This window comes from Hippocampus zosterae, chromosome 17, assembly GCF_025434085.1.
Source record: "Hippocampus zosterae strain Florida chromosome 17, ASM2543408v3, whole genome shotgun sequence".
Classification (NCBI taxonomy): Eukaryota; Metazoa; Chordata; class Actinopteri; order Syngnathiformes; family Syngnathidae; genus Hippocampus; species Hippocampus zosterae.
The window spans coordinates 1,833,105-1,851,917 of record NC_067467.1 but is presented as its reverse complement, the minus strand read 5'-3'; the positions used below and the strand labels follow the sequence as shown (position 1 = coordinate 1,851,917).

Sequence of the window (18,813 nt, the reverse complement as noted above, 5' to 3'; positions counted from 1 at the left end):
CACGGATGCCCTGGGGCACAGTCGAGAGCAAGCAACATGCCTGCTGCCTAAAGTAAGACCAACATGCTGTCTCATAGCCGGCCGGCCTTCAACGGACTACGCGTTCATACTTTTGCACCTCATATTATCTTCTTCATTTTCCTGACATCAATACGAGTGGAAAAAAAAGTCTCTGTTCTCCTTTTATGCAGCGACAGAGCACCGATTGATTTTTTTTTTTTTTCTCGGCAAAATTAATAACGCCCGTCGCAGTTGGAGTACTGTACACGGCGGCCAGATTCTCTTCAGCATTCGGATGCGGCGTTGACCGTTTGTGGAGGCATACATGCAAATGCAGGGGTGGGTTGGGGGGGTGAGGGGGGGGATGTTGGGTTGTTGAGTTTTGCGTCCGCGCGTGCGCTTCATACAAATGGCGAGCGGCGTTCTCTTTTTTGTTCCTCACTAATGGCATCCTCAGCAGGGCTATTACGGTTGAAACCACGTTGCCGGGGAAACGCAGCTCGTCCCTGTGAATTACAAGAGTTTCACTCCCTCTCTTATCTATGTTCACCCCCCCCCCCTCCCACACTCTGGCTTTCTGTCACTCTCCAAGCATCCTCCACCGGCCCCCCCCCCAGCACCCTTTCGCCATTCCGCTCTCGTTCGTGGCTTCCTCTCCACCTGTCCGCAGCTCAACGTGACGGGGCCTGAAGCGTTCGTCTACGGAGAGGCGGGCGCGGAGCATGAAAAGGGGGGGGGCGGTCCCACAAGCGGCACCTTCGGCCAGATGTCAAACGGAAAAGCGCACAAAACGTCTTTGGGCTCGGGCAGACATCTCGCCAGATTGTGCGCTTGATCGCGGCAGACTGCGCACCCTGAATCTGTCATCAAAACCGAGGAGGGATGTTTAAGTGAAGAGCGGGGCGGGGGGGGGGGGGGGGGGGGGGATTGACATATTCGCACCAGAAAGGCTTGATTGGAACAGAGTGACGAGATGGGAAATTAAAAGCTCAGAGTCCCGCTCCTCATCTCGATGGCATGTAAAATAGGGTGAGGGTGGGGGGGGGGAAACCGGGAGAATGAGAAAGCGGGAGAGAGGAAGAGGAGGCAAAGGAGCGATTGATTATGTTCCTCTAAGTGCTTCCGGCATTATTGGAACTGTACTGTCCTCCCGACCGGGCAATTTGAATTAACTTTGCGGAGAGACTTATTGAGAGAGGGGAGAATGGAGAAGCGGGACTGGGGGGGGGGGGGGGGGGGGCGGCAGTGAAGGAAGGAGCTTGGGAGCAAGGCTATCGAGCGAACGGGTTGGCAGTGAGACGGAGAATGTGGGGCTGCGGAGGGAGGACAGAGATAGAATAACTGGGTTCAAAAGTAGGACAGAGAGGCAAAGGGGGGAAAAGCTGCCGAACGAGCGTTTAAATGTTGGAGCAAAAAGCACAAGACAAGCCAATTTGAAAAGATCAACACGCTTAAACTCCGACTTTTTATGAATTCCAGCCGGGCACCGTGCATAATAATCCCTTTGAACCACAATGCCGTTTAGAAACCCAACTTGAAATATTCATTCCAAATGCTGAGACAAATCCATTTGGGGGTGGGGGGGGGGGGGTCGCACTAATCGCAGGCCACACAAAGCAAAACGCAGAGTCGTGCTCGGTGATACGTGGTGGAGCGCGTTAGTCTGAAGAGGAAGGCCTTGGAAATGAAACGCCGGTGATGGAGCGCCTTCCCTCTTTAGTCTAATGAGAATCCTGAGCAGGTGATCGCTTATGGTCGAGAAGAGCTTGTCGAGGTGTTTCACATCAGCTGCGTTTCACACCGCTTTCGACATGATATACCCTCTCGGTGCTTGAGAATCGCATTGATTGCTACGATGATGGTCTTTCACGCCCGGTTAAGTTTTAGAACCATGGGGAATGGATGGAAATAGTATTTGTGCACTTGTAGTTTGGCCGCAGATGCGATGAGCTCCGTGTAGCCCCGCCTGCTTTCTCTTGTTGCTTTGAAGTCACAAATCAAGGCATAACGCTCCAGTTATTTGTATTTTTTTTTTGAAGTACCGGTAACTGTCAAATGATGCTCATTCACCTTACATGTAAACGTGACCGAACATGGTGATGATTGTTTGTGAGCGCTTGGCACACCCAGAGACTGTATCTCATTCGCAAAGTTGCTCATCCTTTTTGTAGTTGTGCACCTCGCCTTGGTATTTTATGAGAGGTTTTACCACCCAATGAAAAGAGAGAAGAAAAAAAAAACTCAACAGCAAATAGCAAACAAGGAGCCTGTTGTGGTCTTGCGAAAATACTGCTACAAGCCAGATGGTAATTTAAATATGGATTCGGATCACAGGAAAGTTTCGTTTTTCCCTTCGGTTTGGCTAATATTAATTTGTATACAGTATATCATGACGGATTTGCCGGAGTGGAAGCTAGTTTGCAACCAGTAATCATCTGACCATATTGTAAAGAGTGTAAATAATTAGCATGTTTCTTGAAAGGGGAAGTGTGTGTGTTCTTTTTATTTTTGGTAGCCCTCCTTTAGTGGGATTTGAACACCCCCCCCCCGAAAATTGTAATATTATTCATAATATAGCATGATGGGATAGTGGTTAGCATGCCAACGTGAGTGAATATGTGCCATACGATTGGGCGGCGGCCATTTCAACTCGCGCCGAAGGTTAGCTAGGATAGGCGCTAGCTACAAGTGCTATGGAAAATGTTTGGATGGATAAAAATAGAATCTTAAATTGTAAAATGATGGCAGTTTAAACTGTAACAGGTGTGATTCAACAAGAAAAAAAAACATCTGACATTTTTTTTTTCTTCTTTCTGTCTCATTGTCATATGAAAATACATTTCCCCGTGTGCGCTTACAGCTGTTCTCAACTTGTTTTGACTGGGCTCTCGCAGCCTTGCATTCGTGTGACCTGATTTGCCGAAGTGTAATCCAGCGTACCTGCTCGGTAAATACTCCCGTTCTGCAACGCTTCTCTATCGATTGTGGCTGCTGCCAGCCCTCATGTCCTGAAAAACGTTCTCCCAGGCCAAGTTCCTCATCACGCAAACGAGCGCTAATGCGATGCGCACGCCTTACGACGCTCGCACTGTACCGCCGTTACCTGCTGGAGCCCGCCCGCCTGCCCGCCCGCATCTAAATCATGTTGTCGTAAGCGCCGCAGGGGTTTACACTTTTGCACGTGTCCTTACTCTAGTCCGCTTTTTTTGGTTAGCGCGCTAGATTTTACGCTCAAGTTGAGAAACAATGTGCCGCTTATCACCATAAAACGGGTTTTCTTCCTTCGTTCCTTTTGATTATTTTTAGCACCCTTTCAAAATGAATACATTTTAATCAAGAATCCGGAGTCGCCGATGCAAAACTGGAGATGTGAAGGATGGGAGCGATCCATCTTGTGGGAGTAAAGCGGTGATGACGAGTTCAAAGCGACACAGCACACACACCCGGCAAGTATGAAAGTGATTTCAGTCACAAACATGGCGGAGACATTTTTAACATGAAAGCTGTACGTTCATATGTTCACTAAATGAGATGCACATTGAGAGCGCATGCGTGTGTGTGTGTGAGTCCGCTTAGCATGCAGCGTCGGGCCTCTCTTGGTTGACAGTGTACAGGGAGCAGAGGAGGAGAGAGTGAATCGGAAATCACAGCTTTCATGCCAAAAGCTGGCATGAAAGTATGGTTTTTAGTCGTTTTTAGATGTTGGAATCAACACATCGGTCCTGTTAATACAAATTTAATTACAGCCAGGGGGTTAATCAGTCAATAAAGCAGCTGTCATGAGGTCGAAACGAGGCGTGAATTAATAACAAAAACGTGCCGAGTATGAATTTTAAAAGGTTTAATTGAAAGTTCACGTCGCCCGCTAGGAGGTTTTCATCAGCGGCCGCAATTGCAATTTCACTTTGTGTAGTTCTGTTGAGTCATGTGGCGATTAACATTTGCAACAAACATATCCAGAGAAACCTCTAACCCATGAAATTGTCCAACTGCCCATTTAAATTAAAAAAAGTTGGGTTGGGTTATGTGATTGACAATTAAAAAAAAAATAAAATAAAGTAGAAGGCAGCTCTCGGGTTTGATGCCGTCGAGGTGATCGAACGTTTAATGACGGAGGTTATTTTGTTGTCAGATGGTAGCTTGTAACCTACAGAGGGTGGGCTGAGTATGGCCATACGATCCATACGCTCCCGATCAGCCTCTTATTTGAAGAGTCCACTTTGATCTCCGCTAGACTAAATTAAGTAGCTCGCGAGCAAATGTGGGTTTGCACCGACTGCGTCATGCGCATCCACTTAAAATGCTTGTTCTCCCTCTCCCGCGACATGTGAGGACTTTAGAAATGAGACGTGGAAAACTAGGCGAGCGTGGAGTCCCCCCCCCCCCCCCCCCCCCCGGGATGTCGAGGACGCATCTGAGCCCCGTCACTTCACTTCGCGAAGCAATACGTTTTCCTGAAAAAAGCCGCCAGCCTCCCTGCTTCGCTCTCCGTAGTGTAGCTGTACTACACACACACACACACGCCAAAGAGCAACTATTCCCATTCAATAAGAAGGGAAGGGGGCGGGGGGGGGCACAAACAGGAGCAGCAGGAGCATCAGACTGCAGAGGCCCCTTAGTGGCTCATCTGCTAAACTTGGAGCAGAAATGGGCCACTGAGAAATAATCGTGTGTGTGTGTGTGTGTTTGTATGACTATTCTTGTGAGGACCACTGTGATTATAAGACCAACGTAGTGAGGACATTTTTGACAAGTGAGGACATTTAGGCCAGTCCTCACAAGTTTTTCATTCTAAAGGCCTCTAGAGGGTTTATATAGGCATCTCTCAAAGTTTCAGAGAGGTCCTCACAAATACACCAAAAATGATTTTTGTGTGTGTGTGTGTGTGTGTGTGTGCAGACATGAACCAAAACAGTGTCCTTCGATCGATATCACAGCCATTAAAATAACTTCAATGACAGCTTTTGAGTTTTAAATCGAGGTTTAAAAAAAAGGGCTTGAAATAGGGTCAGTGTTAATTAGGTGATGCTGTGATAAATGTGTGAGCTAATTAAGCAGGTATTGGTTGGATTAAGGAGAAGGCGGCGTGTACGATAAGAAAGGAGCTGATAAGGTGCAAGCGGCAGGGGGGTAAAAAAAAAAGAGGCGATGCGGGTTCCTTTTAATTGAGGGAGCGACGCGAGGAGCGGCGGAGCGAGTTGACGCGGGACAAAAGGGAAACGAAGGAGAAGGCTCGTCATCAATACGTAATTTCAGCTCCCGTGCTGATGGCGCCAACGCGCACACGGGCTTTGTCGGAAACGAAAGCGCGTGCGAATGTGTACATGCGAGTGAAAAGAGCCGCTGGCAAGTTTTTCCTGCTTTCTGTCTTTTCAAGTGACTGTGTCGAAGTGAAGGCCAGATGTTCCTCCCACCTGGCCTCCCACTCGGCTCTCTCGCTTTTTTTTTTTTTCCAGCCTTCCCAACCTCTCCCCTCTCCTCCATCTCACTTCTCTCCCGCTCCCTCCATCAGACGGCGTCAATACCGGCGTCGCTGGCCCACCAGCCCCCCTCTCTAGTTCAAAGGCGCCCTTATAGACGGGATAGAAATATGCTTTGCCAAAAAAAAAAAAAAAAAAAAAAAGCCTCCCCGCAGCGGAGCGCGTCATCGCATGCGTCGCTACTGCCTTCACTTCGACTTTTTTTTTTTTTTTGCATCACTACTTCAGAGAAGGATACAGTAAAAAAATTGCACAAAAAAAATGGCTACGTAAAAATCCGTGACATCAACCTTTGCATTATACTAATGAGCCGCTCCGGCGGCTCCGGCGGAGGTTTGTGCTCTTCCGCCATCCAAACAAATGCTCCAAGCCAGCACCGCGACGTCCTTTCGAGTTGTTCTTTTCGCTCCGTTCTCTTGACAAGAAGCGCCGCTCTCTCCCCTGCTTTGTTTTTCCTAAATGCCTGTCCGGCGCACGCGCGCGTGCAGCGCCCAACGTCCTGGCCGCTGTCCTACGTCTGCTCCGCGGCTCCGCGCCGGATGGCAGCCGAGTGGCAGCTTGGCCTTGTCCTCTCTATTTATTCCATTGTCACATTGTCCTCTGCCTGCGTCCCTCCGGAGGCATCACACCTCGTCTCCGTCCTCCTGCCCTCCCTCCCTCCCCCGCTTCTGCTACAACTCACTTTTGCCAATCCCTCTCATTGAATTCCTTCCTCTCACACTTTTACGGGATACCGCATTGTTTTGTGTGTATTGAAGCCTGCGTTTGACGTGAAGCACGAATCCAAGGCCTCCCTGGCCCGTTTCCCCGAATCCGGCTGAGTGCCTCGCTGGCCCCCGTTAACCCCCTTCTGGGAATTTTAATACTCGCTAATCGATCGCATTGTGCCAACAAGAAGCGCTAATGTGGCCGCGGTCTAATTATTGTTGCTGTAAATGAGGAGCGAGGTGTTTTGCGGCACTTCATTTTGCTCGAGGTTTCTTGCGCAATTCCATCAGCAAATTTTCTTGTTTGCCCGACCACTTTACTTTCTCACCCTCTGCCTTTCTGGGCTTCGGTATCGGTCTTAATTATGTATTTTTTCTGAAAGGCTAATGGAAATTTGGCTCTCTGAACGAGCATGTTGGACAGTACGTTAATACTGCTCTTAAGAAGAGTAAAATCGAAAGAGAGCCAGAGGAAACAATGGAGTAGAGGGGACGGGGGGAGGGGGGGGGGTGCGCAAGTCTGAAAATTCAATTATAACTGTGGCCTGGCAGACATTCCGCCGGTTTAAATGAGAGAGCGGAGCAGAGCTACGGTTGGATGATTAAGACGGAGCAAGATAAAAAGTTGAAGAAGCAAATGGATTCTGCTTTGGCGCGGAGACACGACTCCGGCATCAGCGGGCGCATCATTATTTCATGATTTTCAAACACAAACTCATTTGGCGAGTCGGCGGTGCGCTCGTTTTGCGTTTCACACGGCACACCGTAACGACATGTTTCCATCCTCACGTTTGCCGGCCCGCACCGTTAAATCGCAAGCTCCCGCCTCAAACGCAACAGCCCCTGATCTCATTAATGCAGAAACAAGGTAGCGGATGAAGTTGTGCGCATCCCCGGGGAGGGCCAGCTTCGCCTTTGATGTGGAAAGAAGCTCAAAGGCGGTCCTGAGAAGCCGAAGAGATTTCAATAGCCTGTCATCTTGATTGTTAGTCACACCGCAATCTCACATGGAGGCGCGGTTACATATAGTGACCGCCCCGCGTCTTTTGAAGACCGCCTAAAACCGCGCGGCATGGATTTTTAAGGCATACGACTATCTCGGTCAGCCATTTTTTGGTCACTGTTGAGTACTGTAGTGGTATATCGATACGTTTCCACGCTAGCGATACGCAAAGATATCAAGACTTGATGACCGTGGTCACTTCTGGAACTGAAGGACTTACTCATGGAGTTCTTCTGACTTAGGGGGCGTCCTTGTAGGTGAAGGTCATCTAAAGGAATGTTGCATATATACCAACTGTTTTCAAAGAGCGTTCTCCCCACAGGGGGTGTGTGTTAGCGTCAACCGATGAGAATGACGGATGGGATCGGGAACAGCAGTTTGGAGTCTCCTGAATTAAGCTTGTGCCGGCCCCGCGGACAAACTGATTAAAGGAGTCATCAAGGCAACTAATGAAACTCGTGACCGCTATCGTTATAAGCCGCCGGTGTCTTCTACGAGCAGAAGAGGCTAATTTAAAGCAGCGCCGTCCTTTCAAGTAGTTGACCGATATCCGTTGCGCAAAGCCAACGACGGTAAATCAAAAAGTCCGGGCCAAATGCCGTTCCTGAGCCTGGTCTTTCTCTCCTTCGCAGGATGACGACTCCATGTTCTTTCAGTTTGGACCCTCCATCGAGCAGCAGGCTTCGGTCATGCTCAACATCATGGAGGAATATGACTGGTACATCTTCTCCATCGTCACCACGTATTACCCGGGGTACCAGGACTTTGTCACCAAGGTAATGCCGCTGAGAAGAAAGTGACGGTACATCGGTGTCGTGAAGGAAATGGAAACGACAAGTCCCGGCACGGTTTTGTGCGTGGGACTCGTCCGCGACGTTTCCGAGAAATTGTGCTCCGTCGTGTCATCAAAACAAAATGTTGCGGGTTGATTGTTTGGTGGAGATGATAACGAATTCTTTCAGAGCCCACCGTCCATCCAACCCGGATTCCTTCATCTCCGCTCACCTTTCCGGTCAATTAATTAAGTCCACATTCCAAAATGGCCGCGATTTAAAAGGCTTGGGTGCTCACCGTTCTTCCTTCCGTGGACTGGCTTCCAAATCAAGGCACACTTCCTCCACTCTTCCGCCGCCAAAGTGCTCCAAAATTGATTGTGAAGGTCGATAATAAGTTATTCGGGCTACCTCAGCGGGGCAATGAGCTCCGTCTTTCTATCACTCACCATCTTCAAGCCATAAAAAGTCTGGCTAGACTGCGACCACTCCTTTAGTACCTTTAAAATCATTCGAAATACCTACTCATGAAATGTCAATAGCGGATCGTTTTTTTTTTTGAGGCGCATGTTCCGTTGCTCTCACGCAGTACTTGATGAGGCGGACCGAAATTTCACTTGGTGCTCTTAGTTGAAACTGATTTACACTTCAGACACGGTTGATACATTTGATGACCCTTATTTTTCTGCCTCCACCCCCATTCCAGATCCGGAGCACTATCGAGAACAGTTTTGTGGGCTGGGAACTGGAGGAAGTTTTACTTCTGGACATGTCCGTCGACGACGGAGATTCAAAGATTCAGAACCAGCTGAAAAAACTGCAGAGTCCCGTAATTCTTTTGTACTGCACAAAAGAAGAGGCAAACACCATTTTTGAGGTGGCCCATTCGGTTGGGATTACTGGTTACGGCTACACGTGGATCGTGCCCTCGCTCATCGCCGGAGACACCGACGTGGTCCCTGCGGAGTTCCCAACAGGTAGGAAATTGGGATGCAGTCTTTGGATTTTGAACTAGATGACACGACTCGGACACATTTGCCACAACCGAATAACTGTGAGCATTTCGAGTTTGTTTGGCAGGAGCTTGCAGCGGGAATCACAGCTTTGACTCGTTTTTGCCGTCTTAAAACAAATGGAACATTGCCTGACTTCAGTTCAGGGGGGGTGCATTATATTTCACACTTGGATGTGCACCTGATTGTGTGTTGGCGTGAGGCCTCGAGATTCATAATCAAAGTGGACGTGATGTCACCGGTTGTTCTCAGCTCGACATTTTTTAGCTGTGCTCTCGGGGGAGTTATAGAGGTGATTTACTGTCACCGTCTTTGTTCCCTCATGCGTGGGCTCTGCGCGTATGCTTTATCTGTTTGCGTGCTCTTGACTGCCGAACGTGCAGACCGGCAGCTTGTGCCTCATTCAGCTCCTCAAACTCCAGTTAAAAACAGTGCACCCGTGAGTTTGTCTCCCTTTGACTTCCTCAAATTTGGTTTATGACCGTATCGGTTGTGCAAATCACACAAGTTCCATCTTGATTCATGCAGCCAGAGAGGGATGGAAAAAAAAAATCACCACCCGCTCATGTGGTGCCCGGGTGTTCTTTCGGTTAACGCTGAAATCTTTTATAGGACATCGTGACAGAGAGAAGACTAAATGTTAGCTACTCATTTAACGCCTGATAAATCAAATACAGACTGCTGCACTAGCATACACGACATATAACAGATTTATCATCCAAACATATGATGGCGAGATTTATTGACGTACTGACTGGCGGACTAACAGATAACTAGCTATCTAGCTAGCTATCTGGCTGGCTAGGTAGCTACTGTATCTGGCTGGCTAGGTAGCTATCTGGCTAGCTAGCTAGCTAGCTATCTGGCTAGCTAGGTAACTATCTGGCTGGCTAGCTAGCTATCTGGCTGGCTAGGTAGCTATCTGGCTAGCTAGGTAGCTATCTGGCTAGCTAGCTAGCTATCCTATATGATTCATCTCCGATTTGCGATGGCACAACAACAAAAAATATGATGTCAGATTACATCCACCCACATCTTTATAGTTTTATTGCCACAAATACATGAATTGCGGACATTGGAAAAGGGAGTTACTTTCGATAGACAAAAGGAAATCAGCTATGGGAAAACAGAAATGTTGCCAGTTTACGCTCCTCTACTCTTAGGACTGGCATGTCTGTGTTGTGACACTTTTAAATCTACCCTCCGAGAGGAACAAATATATGCACATCAAGGCCTAGTTCTTCGGTCTGAGCACATCGACGCGCACATTTTACATCTCGTGAAAAATAAGATCCAAAGTTAAAGCGATAGATAGGCAACTGAGGGCGAACAGCGAGTGGTCCTGGAGGAAGAGAGCTGTCAGCGGTGAGGCGCACCCCCCCCCTCCCCACCCCCACCCACGAGGGAGGCAGTTTGCCAGGCCGCCTGTCTATTTCTCAAACGCTGACATGCTAGTGCACTGGCTGACATGCGGTCATACACTGTCACACGGATCCAGACAATTTGATGGCGAGTGAACGGGGCAGATTAAAAGGCAAACTGAGTGACAGATATCCGGATAAATTGTTTTGAAAGCGGCGCGGTCTTAGCCGAGGGCGATGTGACCCCGATCCCAGCGGTGCCCGAACAAGAAGGCCACTTACGAGCTCGTTCCACAAGGCGCGAGGGCACTTGTCGACGGAACGTTGGAGAAAGAGGCAGACCCCCCCCTTTCAACTTTCCTTGTTTGAAACTTATTTGTTGGACGCATCATCGACAACCCAAAATATATCGAGTTCATTCACTTTTCACTTTTATTACTCCCCCACGTCAACCGCGAGAGACTGCGGCTCCCTCTAATTATGACAAGCGCTGTAGAAAAAGGATGGATGGGCGATTACCAAATAGAGTGGGAACATCTTATAACAAAATCCTGACAGACCCAAATTACCCGTAATTTCAACGTGATCTACGCGCCGCGCTCAAATCGGTGCGTCGCAGAAGCCACACGGTGTCATCAATTATGGCCGACTATTTGTCACGAGTTAATCATATGAGGTCAATAACGGCAGATTATATCAATGGATCTCATTATCAAAATGTCAAGCGCATTCTAATATATGGAGCTCATTTTCCAACTAAATCACCCCCCCCCCCCCTCGCATTGGGCGTCTTTCAGTTCTCGCCGTTTAATGCCATAGCGCAAAACGCATTCCATCATGAGTCAACCAAAGCGTTTGAAATGAAAAGTGACAGCGGGTCGCTCGCATATGTCGGCACCTTTATTAAGTGGACGGATGGCGTGCAGGTTAGGTAACGGAAAGAGCTTTGAAAAAAAATGTTCCTAAAGCGACAGATTGGAGAGAGAGTGAGACAACAGCACTCAGGTAGAGGATAAACAGACGCGCAGAAAGGCTAACAAACGGAGAGCGACACGGCTTCAGACTGACAGATGGGCAAACAGAGCAAGGTGACGGATGCGCAGCCGCTGCATCGTCTCTTGGAAGCCGTTCAAAACATGTCCTCTCTGTCGAGTCAAGCAGAATGATCAACACTCCCTTCCTGCTGCGACTTTTCTTTTATTGTATTCCCCCCCCCCCATCGGTGTCTCTTTGCTCCTCCCCCGTTTGATCCCCTCTCCCCCCTCTCGCTCCTCATCTTGCAATGTTTACCTTTCGGATTTCACGTCCTTCCCCGACTGGCGCTCATTTTCAACAAATCCGTCTGCCGCCTTCTGGATGTCTCCAGCTGTCTTTTGAATCTTTTCTCCGCTCGCCGTTTTCCTTCCCGCCAAAGGGCTGCTATCCGTGTCCTACGACGAGTGGGACTACGGCCTGGAGGCCCGCGTCCGCGACGGCGTGGCTATTATCACCATGGCGACCTCCACCATGATGATGGACCGAGGACCCCACACCTTGCTCAAGTCCGAGTGCCACGGAGCTCCTGATAAGAAGACCCCCATCTCGGGAAACCCCAATGAAGTCCTCAGGTGAGCGATGCTGAAGAATGCCGCGCGCTGTCGACTGAAAATGACATCACACGTGGTCAAGTAACGGACCAATCGCGGCTCAGGTCACGTGAACGTGACCTTTTTTTACTCCCGAAAAGGAGTCAAATATCCCTTTAACCTGTTGCGGCCTTGATGGATCCGCATGAAACGGCGTCTCATCGTGACGTGAAAGCACGAGACCCCGCAAACACAATCGAACGTTATTTGCTGATATCTACTTGTTAAAAATGTCTCCGACGGCGATCAAAACACAACCCCGAAGGCGAACTTGAATAATGCTACGATTTGGACCGACGTTGCCCTCGACGTGTTCATTTCGTCATCTGTTTCTCATCGTGCTTTCATTTCATAGGATTGTCAAGCTGCCCCCCCCCCCGTGTAATAATATGCGGGAATTGGATTAGGTATCCCTCTGACTCGCCAAACCCAATTAGGGGGACTCATTAACACGCGGCAATGGAATGAGCACGATTTAGACACTGCTTTGTCTCTTTCGTGGTTTCGATTTGCTCCGCGCATTTCCCGATCCTCTACGTAAAAAAGAGACGGGCATTTTTGTAACGCGGGTGTTTTCATATATTTGCCGATGTCGCTAAATAGGGCGCGGAAATATTAGGCCAAAGCCATCGGTGCCGTTCTACGCCAATGACAAAACAAGCGCAATATGTAACATGTAACATTTTGTTTGCTAACAATACAATCGCCTCAACGAAGCCAACCTGCCAAAATGGAGGAGTGCCTGGTCTCCCGAGACCGAAAATGGTCACAGATGCTGTCGCGCAACCCCAAACACCTTCTTCCCCCCCCCCCGCCCTGCATACTGCGATCATCACCATCTACCATATAGCCGCAGCGCGCTCACACAAAAATCCAACCCCGCCCCCTCAGCTGTCCGTCTCGGCGGCAGGCCCCTTTTTTCGATCGGCTGCGAAGCTCGGCGCACGGCGTCCTAATTGGCGTCCGAACAGAATTCTATTCGGGAGGGGGGCATCACCTCTCAGACACTCCGAGTGTCATGTCTTTGCAGTGTGTGTGTGTGTGTGTGTGTGTGTTTTTCTACTCTAATTAAGAAAGTCGGTGAAGGCTGACGTGTGTGGAGCCCAACAGATTACGACCTCACTCATGCCTGAAGTGTTTCCCCGTGACTTTTGGAAAAAGTGTGTTTGACGCTTAAGTCGCTTAAGACTTTGCCGTGTCCTAATTTGTCCCGTTTCCTTCATCAGCGGAAACGGGACAAGTTTCAGCGGTGAGGGAGTTACAGTATGAACATTTGGTGACCGCTTAAGCTCTCTCCTTCTCCATCCCCTCCGCCGGCGTCCGTGCTTCGGACGTCCAGTTTTATAATCAACTTAGCGATGTTGTTGATTCGATCAGCCGCAAGCGCCGCGGAGATCCTTTTTATCCGCTTTAACTCCATTTGTGCGGCGATAACCTTTGTCTTCAAGCGCTCAATCAAAGAGATCATCGTTCGGATGCAGTCTATGAAGTTTGGAAGTGAGCGGCCGGCCCCCCCCCCCATCCCTTCGGCGAGAGTCTGCGAGAAAAGAAGTCCTGGAAAGACAAATCATGGAAAATTGATTGAACCCCAGCTGCAGAGAGGAAGACTAATCGGCAAATGATGGGAATTGGATTAGAAATTGTTCTGACTCTCCAAAACTAATTAGGAGTAGTTATTAATCTGTGGAAATGGAATGGGCAGGATTCAGAAACCGCTTGCTCTATTTCCTGTTTTCTGTTTATTCTGAGCAGCCCCATCTGAAATTACCTTCCGGAGCGATAAAACCTTTTTTCCAGTGGAACGTATTTTTACTCAATTTCAGGGAAATCGCAGCGCTTCAGAGAGAGCGGGGCCATCATCAGCGAGAGTTCTCCAGGTCAACAAAACCTGTTCGATTTATCTTTGGAAGCTGCGACACGGCTTGTTTCGCATTTGCGGACAAAAGTTTGATTTCTGGCCACCGATTTGTTTTGTGCTGTATCCTGCGAGTCAAATGAGGGGAAGCATGAGATTTGTGGCACGCCGCATTTTTTGTTTTGTTTTTTTATTGTCTCGCCACATATTCTGATCATAAAATTGAAAACGACTTGCATCAAAAGGTCCGGAGAAAAATGTTGACAGATTGGCGCACTTAAAATAAGTTGAATCTTGCGCGTCATTCCACCTTTTTTAGTTGTAAATTCCTAGTTTTACAAAACAAACAATATTCTTTTGTGTCCATGAGCAATCAAATGGTGGCAACCACTGCAGGACCAAAAAAAAAAAAAAAATCACAGTACGCAGCCCTGCGGTATCCCGACCGGGAAAGATAACAGAGGGAAGAAGCCAAAAGAGAGCATCCGAAAAGAGGCGCACAAAGCACAACAGTGTGAGGATCACGAGTTTGACAGCAGGGGCCGCCGACCCCGCGTGCCGTTGGCCACGTTCCAAACGAGCCGGAGCTTGGAAAGGTGTCAAGCGCTTCTGAAGCTCTCTGGACGCTTTTGAACTTCTGCTGCCTCGGTGGTGCCCGCGAAAGAGTGTGTGTGTGTGTGCGCTTGTTAAACCGTGTCATCACCCGACTGGGCTGTGCAGTGGCTACGTGCTAGCCGCACCTGAGCGTGCGAGCGCTAGACTGCTCCTCGATCTGGGTCAATTTAGGGATTATTACTGTTTGATCGCCAACCTGGCACACACACACATATATATATATATTTTTTGCATGACCACACAGTGACAAATGTCACATTTTCCATCCATCCAGGTCCCCGTGTGCAAATGTAATAAGTAGCGTGTACTTACTGCTACTTATTGCCATTGCTACACTAATTGCTACGGAGCCGTCATTCATGACTAATTTATTCTGAGGTTAATTTATTGAAACGGCCTTATCAATATTTCACACGCCTCCTCCATTATTCACCCGAGAACACGCGCTCCAACGTATCTGTGTCAACCCGTGAAATTTAGCACAGTGAGCGGGCGGTATGTTGTTCGCATGTTGTTCTCCACGCGTGAACTTGAAATAGGACCGCGGATGAAAGCAACGGTGTGACCGGGGTCACTTCATTTGCGAGTGCTTTTTAATTGGACAGGTGGAGAGAGAGAGCTGCTGCTCGTCTGTTATTTCACCGGGACGGTCGTTTTATTGGAATTGAATCATGCCGGGTGCTTAGTTGAATGAAATTTGTGGACAATGACACGTCGTCACATAAGAGGAGGAGGCGGCCAGAGTTTCCATGGCGACCTCAGTCATGGAGTTTTAAGCACGGCGGGACCTGCGGAATCCGACGAGTTACATCGGGTACCTGCAAAAAGGGGCGGGGGGGTGTGATTATTTAGGTGCCTTTCGCAAACTTAACGACCTTTCAATTTGAGCGTTCACAAATTACAATTTAAAAAGGCCTCAACATGACACCGTGCATTTGTACAGTTTCAACCGCACAAATGTACCGTCCGTATTGAGTGCAGTGCGAGAACCAATATGACGCAAGAACACATTTGAATCTCAACCACCTGCCCCCCCCACCCCCCCGTCCCCTTATTTTCTCTGAATCTCATCACACTCTCTCCCTCTCGTTGCCGCCCACCCTCCGAGAGATTACCGTTACCATAGCGACGCAGCGGATTGGCTGGGAAGTCGCAGTGGTTGTGGTTGCCACGGCAACTACACCCGCGCTCCCGTCGCCGCTCGTCGGGCAGGTGCGGGAGACGCACACGCGCCGGCAAACAACGGCCCGGCGTCGCGCCGCGCGTCGCCGGCTCGGTCGAGATGAAAGGCGCCGCGGCGTCGAGTCAATTTGTAAATGGCCTTCGAATGACGCAGCGCATTCCGTGCACCCTGCGTCGGTGCCGAAGCTCCGTGGGACGGGGCCGCGCGCGGGTCGCACGGGGCCGCGTGCGACGCCGTTATCCCCGGATGTCGCCGTCCATCAAATTCCATTGTGAGAAGATCAATATTGAATGCAGGGAATCGAATAAGTATGCTAGCATTAGCGTAATTGCTGGATTATGACCTTCCATTTTGTCAAATGGACGTACGGTCTATAGGTAGGCGGGTAGTTACGAGGCTGCGTCCGCGTGCAGATGGATGGATGGATAGATTTTCTCCTCTCGTACATATTTCATCTCCATATACATGGTCGCCATGGTTATGAGGTGGAATGTTGCCATGGAAACTGTCAGAGAGAGGAGGGGGTGGGCGGGTGAGAGACCAAGTGTAAAGGGTGACGAGCGAAAGAATCAAGAAAGAGATCCTGTAAGGGGGGGGGGCGGGGGGGCGGGGGGGGGGGGGGTTGTGTGTGTATGTGTTGCATCTTTATACCTCTCCGAGGAGCAGTGAGAGTTTTCGACTCCACACTTGCACACATTCTGGTTACTTGTCATCTGAGGACACACTGTTCAAAGGGAGGTTGCAAATTAAAGAATGAAAGAAAGAAAAAGGAGTTTTTTTTTGGGGCGGGGGGTAAGTTAAGGTTTAGGGTGGGGGCTATGCATTATATTCAAGAGTGCCCGTGTGTGTATATGAAGTGATTTGAGCTCACCTGACAAATATTCCCATGTACGCACACTCGCACACTCGCACTATAATCGTAGCCACGAGTGTTTGAAATGTACGTGTGTGGCGTCGCGATGCTGAAAGGAGGTGAAATTATTTCACCTGACGGGAACAATGCTGCTTTTGCTCGCTTTCTGCTCCTCCACCGCACAATCACACCGCCGGAAAGCGACACGCTGAATAACACAGAATGCGCATCAACCACCAGGGAGTCATTTTTTAATTCATTTTTCATTCGGGAGATTGTATGCGTCTTTTTGGGCTGTATTTCGGCCACTGATATTACAAACAAGCATCCGTATGATGCAACACCGCAAACTATCACCGCAATCATGACACACGTGACACTCGCATCGTTCGTTGAAACCGGATCATTTCAAATGAATATGCACAAGACGCAATGCTGTCCGATATTTGTCCCGGCGATGCGAACCTCGCTCAAATCTTCAAAATCAAACTCTTGCCCCTTTTTGTTTTTCTGCACTCAGGTACCTGATGAACGTGACGTTCGAGGGCCGTAATCTGTCATTCAGTGAGGACGGCTACCAGATGCACCCCAAGCTGGTCATCATTCTGCTCAACAAGGACAGACAGTGGGACAGGGTACGTTTAATGGGCGTATTCGCCGTCGACGACGCGCACCCGCGGCTCATTTGACAAGAAAACTTTTTTTGGGGCGGGGGGGGGGTTCATCGCATGATGTCAGCGCCACTAAATCCCTTTTGTTCTCCTATTTTGTTCATCACGAGTTAGTTATCAGAGTCGGATCATGTCGAGCTGACTCGAAGCGATGACGGCAAAGCGAGTTTCGCGTTGGCGACGCAAATATGCGCTTTCCCCTCCTCATCATCGCATTTTCGGTTTGGAAGCACTTGAAAGCTTGACAGGCACCGCACTGATGAGATCTGATCAGATTGGTGAAGGTGCCTTTGCGGCAGCACGCCGCTGCGCTGCGCACGCTCCAGAGCGATGCTTCGCCATGTGCACTTGTGACAAACGATCACAATCCCGACCATTCCGCCTTCGGTTTTTGTGTTCCGTCATCTAAAACGTGGTTCTAATTATCTAATTATTATTATTACAGCGCATCAAATTGTTTGGATTGCTTTCATCTATTTTCAGGCCATTCTTCGGGTTTGTGAAATGCTCGATCATAAGATGTGCTTTGCAGTATTGAAGTGGTGGGGGCCCAAAGTGATGTTTTTATTTCTTTTCATTGGGCCTCCAAAATACCCGGCAGCACCTCTGAGCAGGCCTCCTTCTTTGGCCCGATGGCACATTTTTGAACAAAAGTTCAAAGTTGGAATTTACAAAGTACAACAATGTTTGTCTCTTTTTAATTCTGAGATCAAATAAGGTTGAAGAAAATGTCTTGAGCGGATAGAAAATAGGCCGTTTGCGAGCGGCGCTCGGTTAATCGTCCTCAGATGCGTCCGTGGCGTCCTAAGATGAATCAATCCAGCCCCCCTCCCCCGCTCTCGCGGCCGACTTCTGTGACTCTTCCTCTTCTCTCCTCTTTTGTCTTTCTCCGCCCCACCCGCATCCAATCTATATTCTGTCCTCTGATCAGAGAACAAGGTGAGCGTCTCCCCTTCTGCCCCCCCCCCCCCTTCCCCTCTTCTTCGCAGCCCCTCTCGCCCCTGCCGTTCTCACTCATGTTTAATTCTCAGCTTGACTCGCAGCTGAACCGCTGGTGTGGATCCTAATGAGTTGCGACTCTTACACGCGTCCTTGCCGGCACCTTTCGAAGGAGTGCGAAGACTCCTGAGCGTGTCCAGTCACGCGCTGTCCCCCCCCCCCCTTCCCCCCTCCCCGCCAAGTTCCTCGCCGCGCAACACGTGGCCGCACATGTACACATTCTCGGGGGAATGGACTAATTGATCACTCTTGGTTGGAGGAGAGCCACAAGCCCTCCAAGCCTACACGCCCCGCCCCCTTTCTCCAGGGGTCATGTGACGCTTTCGCTCCACCCATCTCCCGTCTCGTTTGTCGATAGAATTTCCGCTCTCGTCTTTCTTTTCTTTATTGACACTCCAGCTGTCGTTTCAAACCCTTTTTTTTTCCTTTTTTTTAAAATGGCGACAGGTGGGCAAGTGGGAGAACGGGTCGCTGTCCATGAAGTACCACGTGTGGCCTCGCTACGAACTCTACGACGGCATTGCGACCAGGGAGGACGACCACCTGTCCATCGTGACGCTGGAGGAGGCTCCCTTTGTCATCGTGGAAGACGTGGACCCGCTGAGTGGCACTTGCATGAGGAACACCGTGCCCTGCCGCAAACAGATCAAAACATTGTGAGACGCCGCGGTTCAT

The 18,813-nt window shown here is 49.4% G+C and overlaps 1 protein-coding gene across 1 annotated transcript in view; it reads left to right on the top strand.

Annotated features, from left to right (window-relative positions):
* grin2ba (glutamate receptor, ionotropic, N-methyl D-aspartate 2B, genome duplicate a) overlaps positions 1 to 18,813 on the top strand; it is a 60,801-nt gene that overhangs the window by 24,249 nt on the left and 17,739 nt on the right. Inside the window, exons 5-9 of the mRNA XM_052048492.1 lie at positions 7,824 to 7,966; positions 8,670 to 8,940; positions 11,752 to 11,944; positions 16,989 to 17,103; positions 18,586 to 18,794. Of these exons, the coding sequence (XP_051904452.1) occupies positions 7,824 to 7,966; positions 8,670 to 8,940; positions 11,752 to 11,944; positions 16,989 to 17,103; positions 18,586 to 18,794 (931 nt within the window). The remainder of the gene's footprint in view (positions 1 to 7,823; positions 7,967 to 8,669; positions 8,941 to 11,751; positions 11,945 to 16,988; positions 17,104 to 18,585; positions 18,795 to 18,813) is intronic.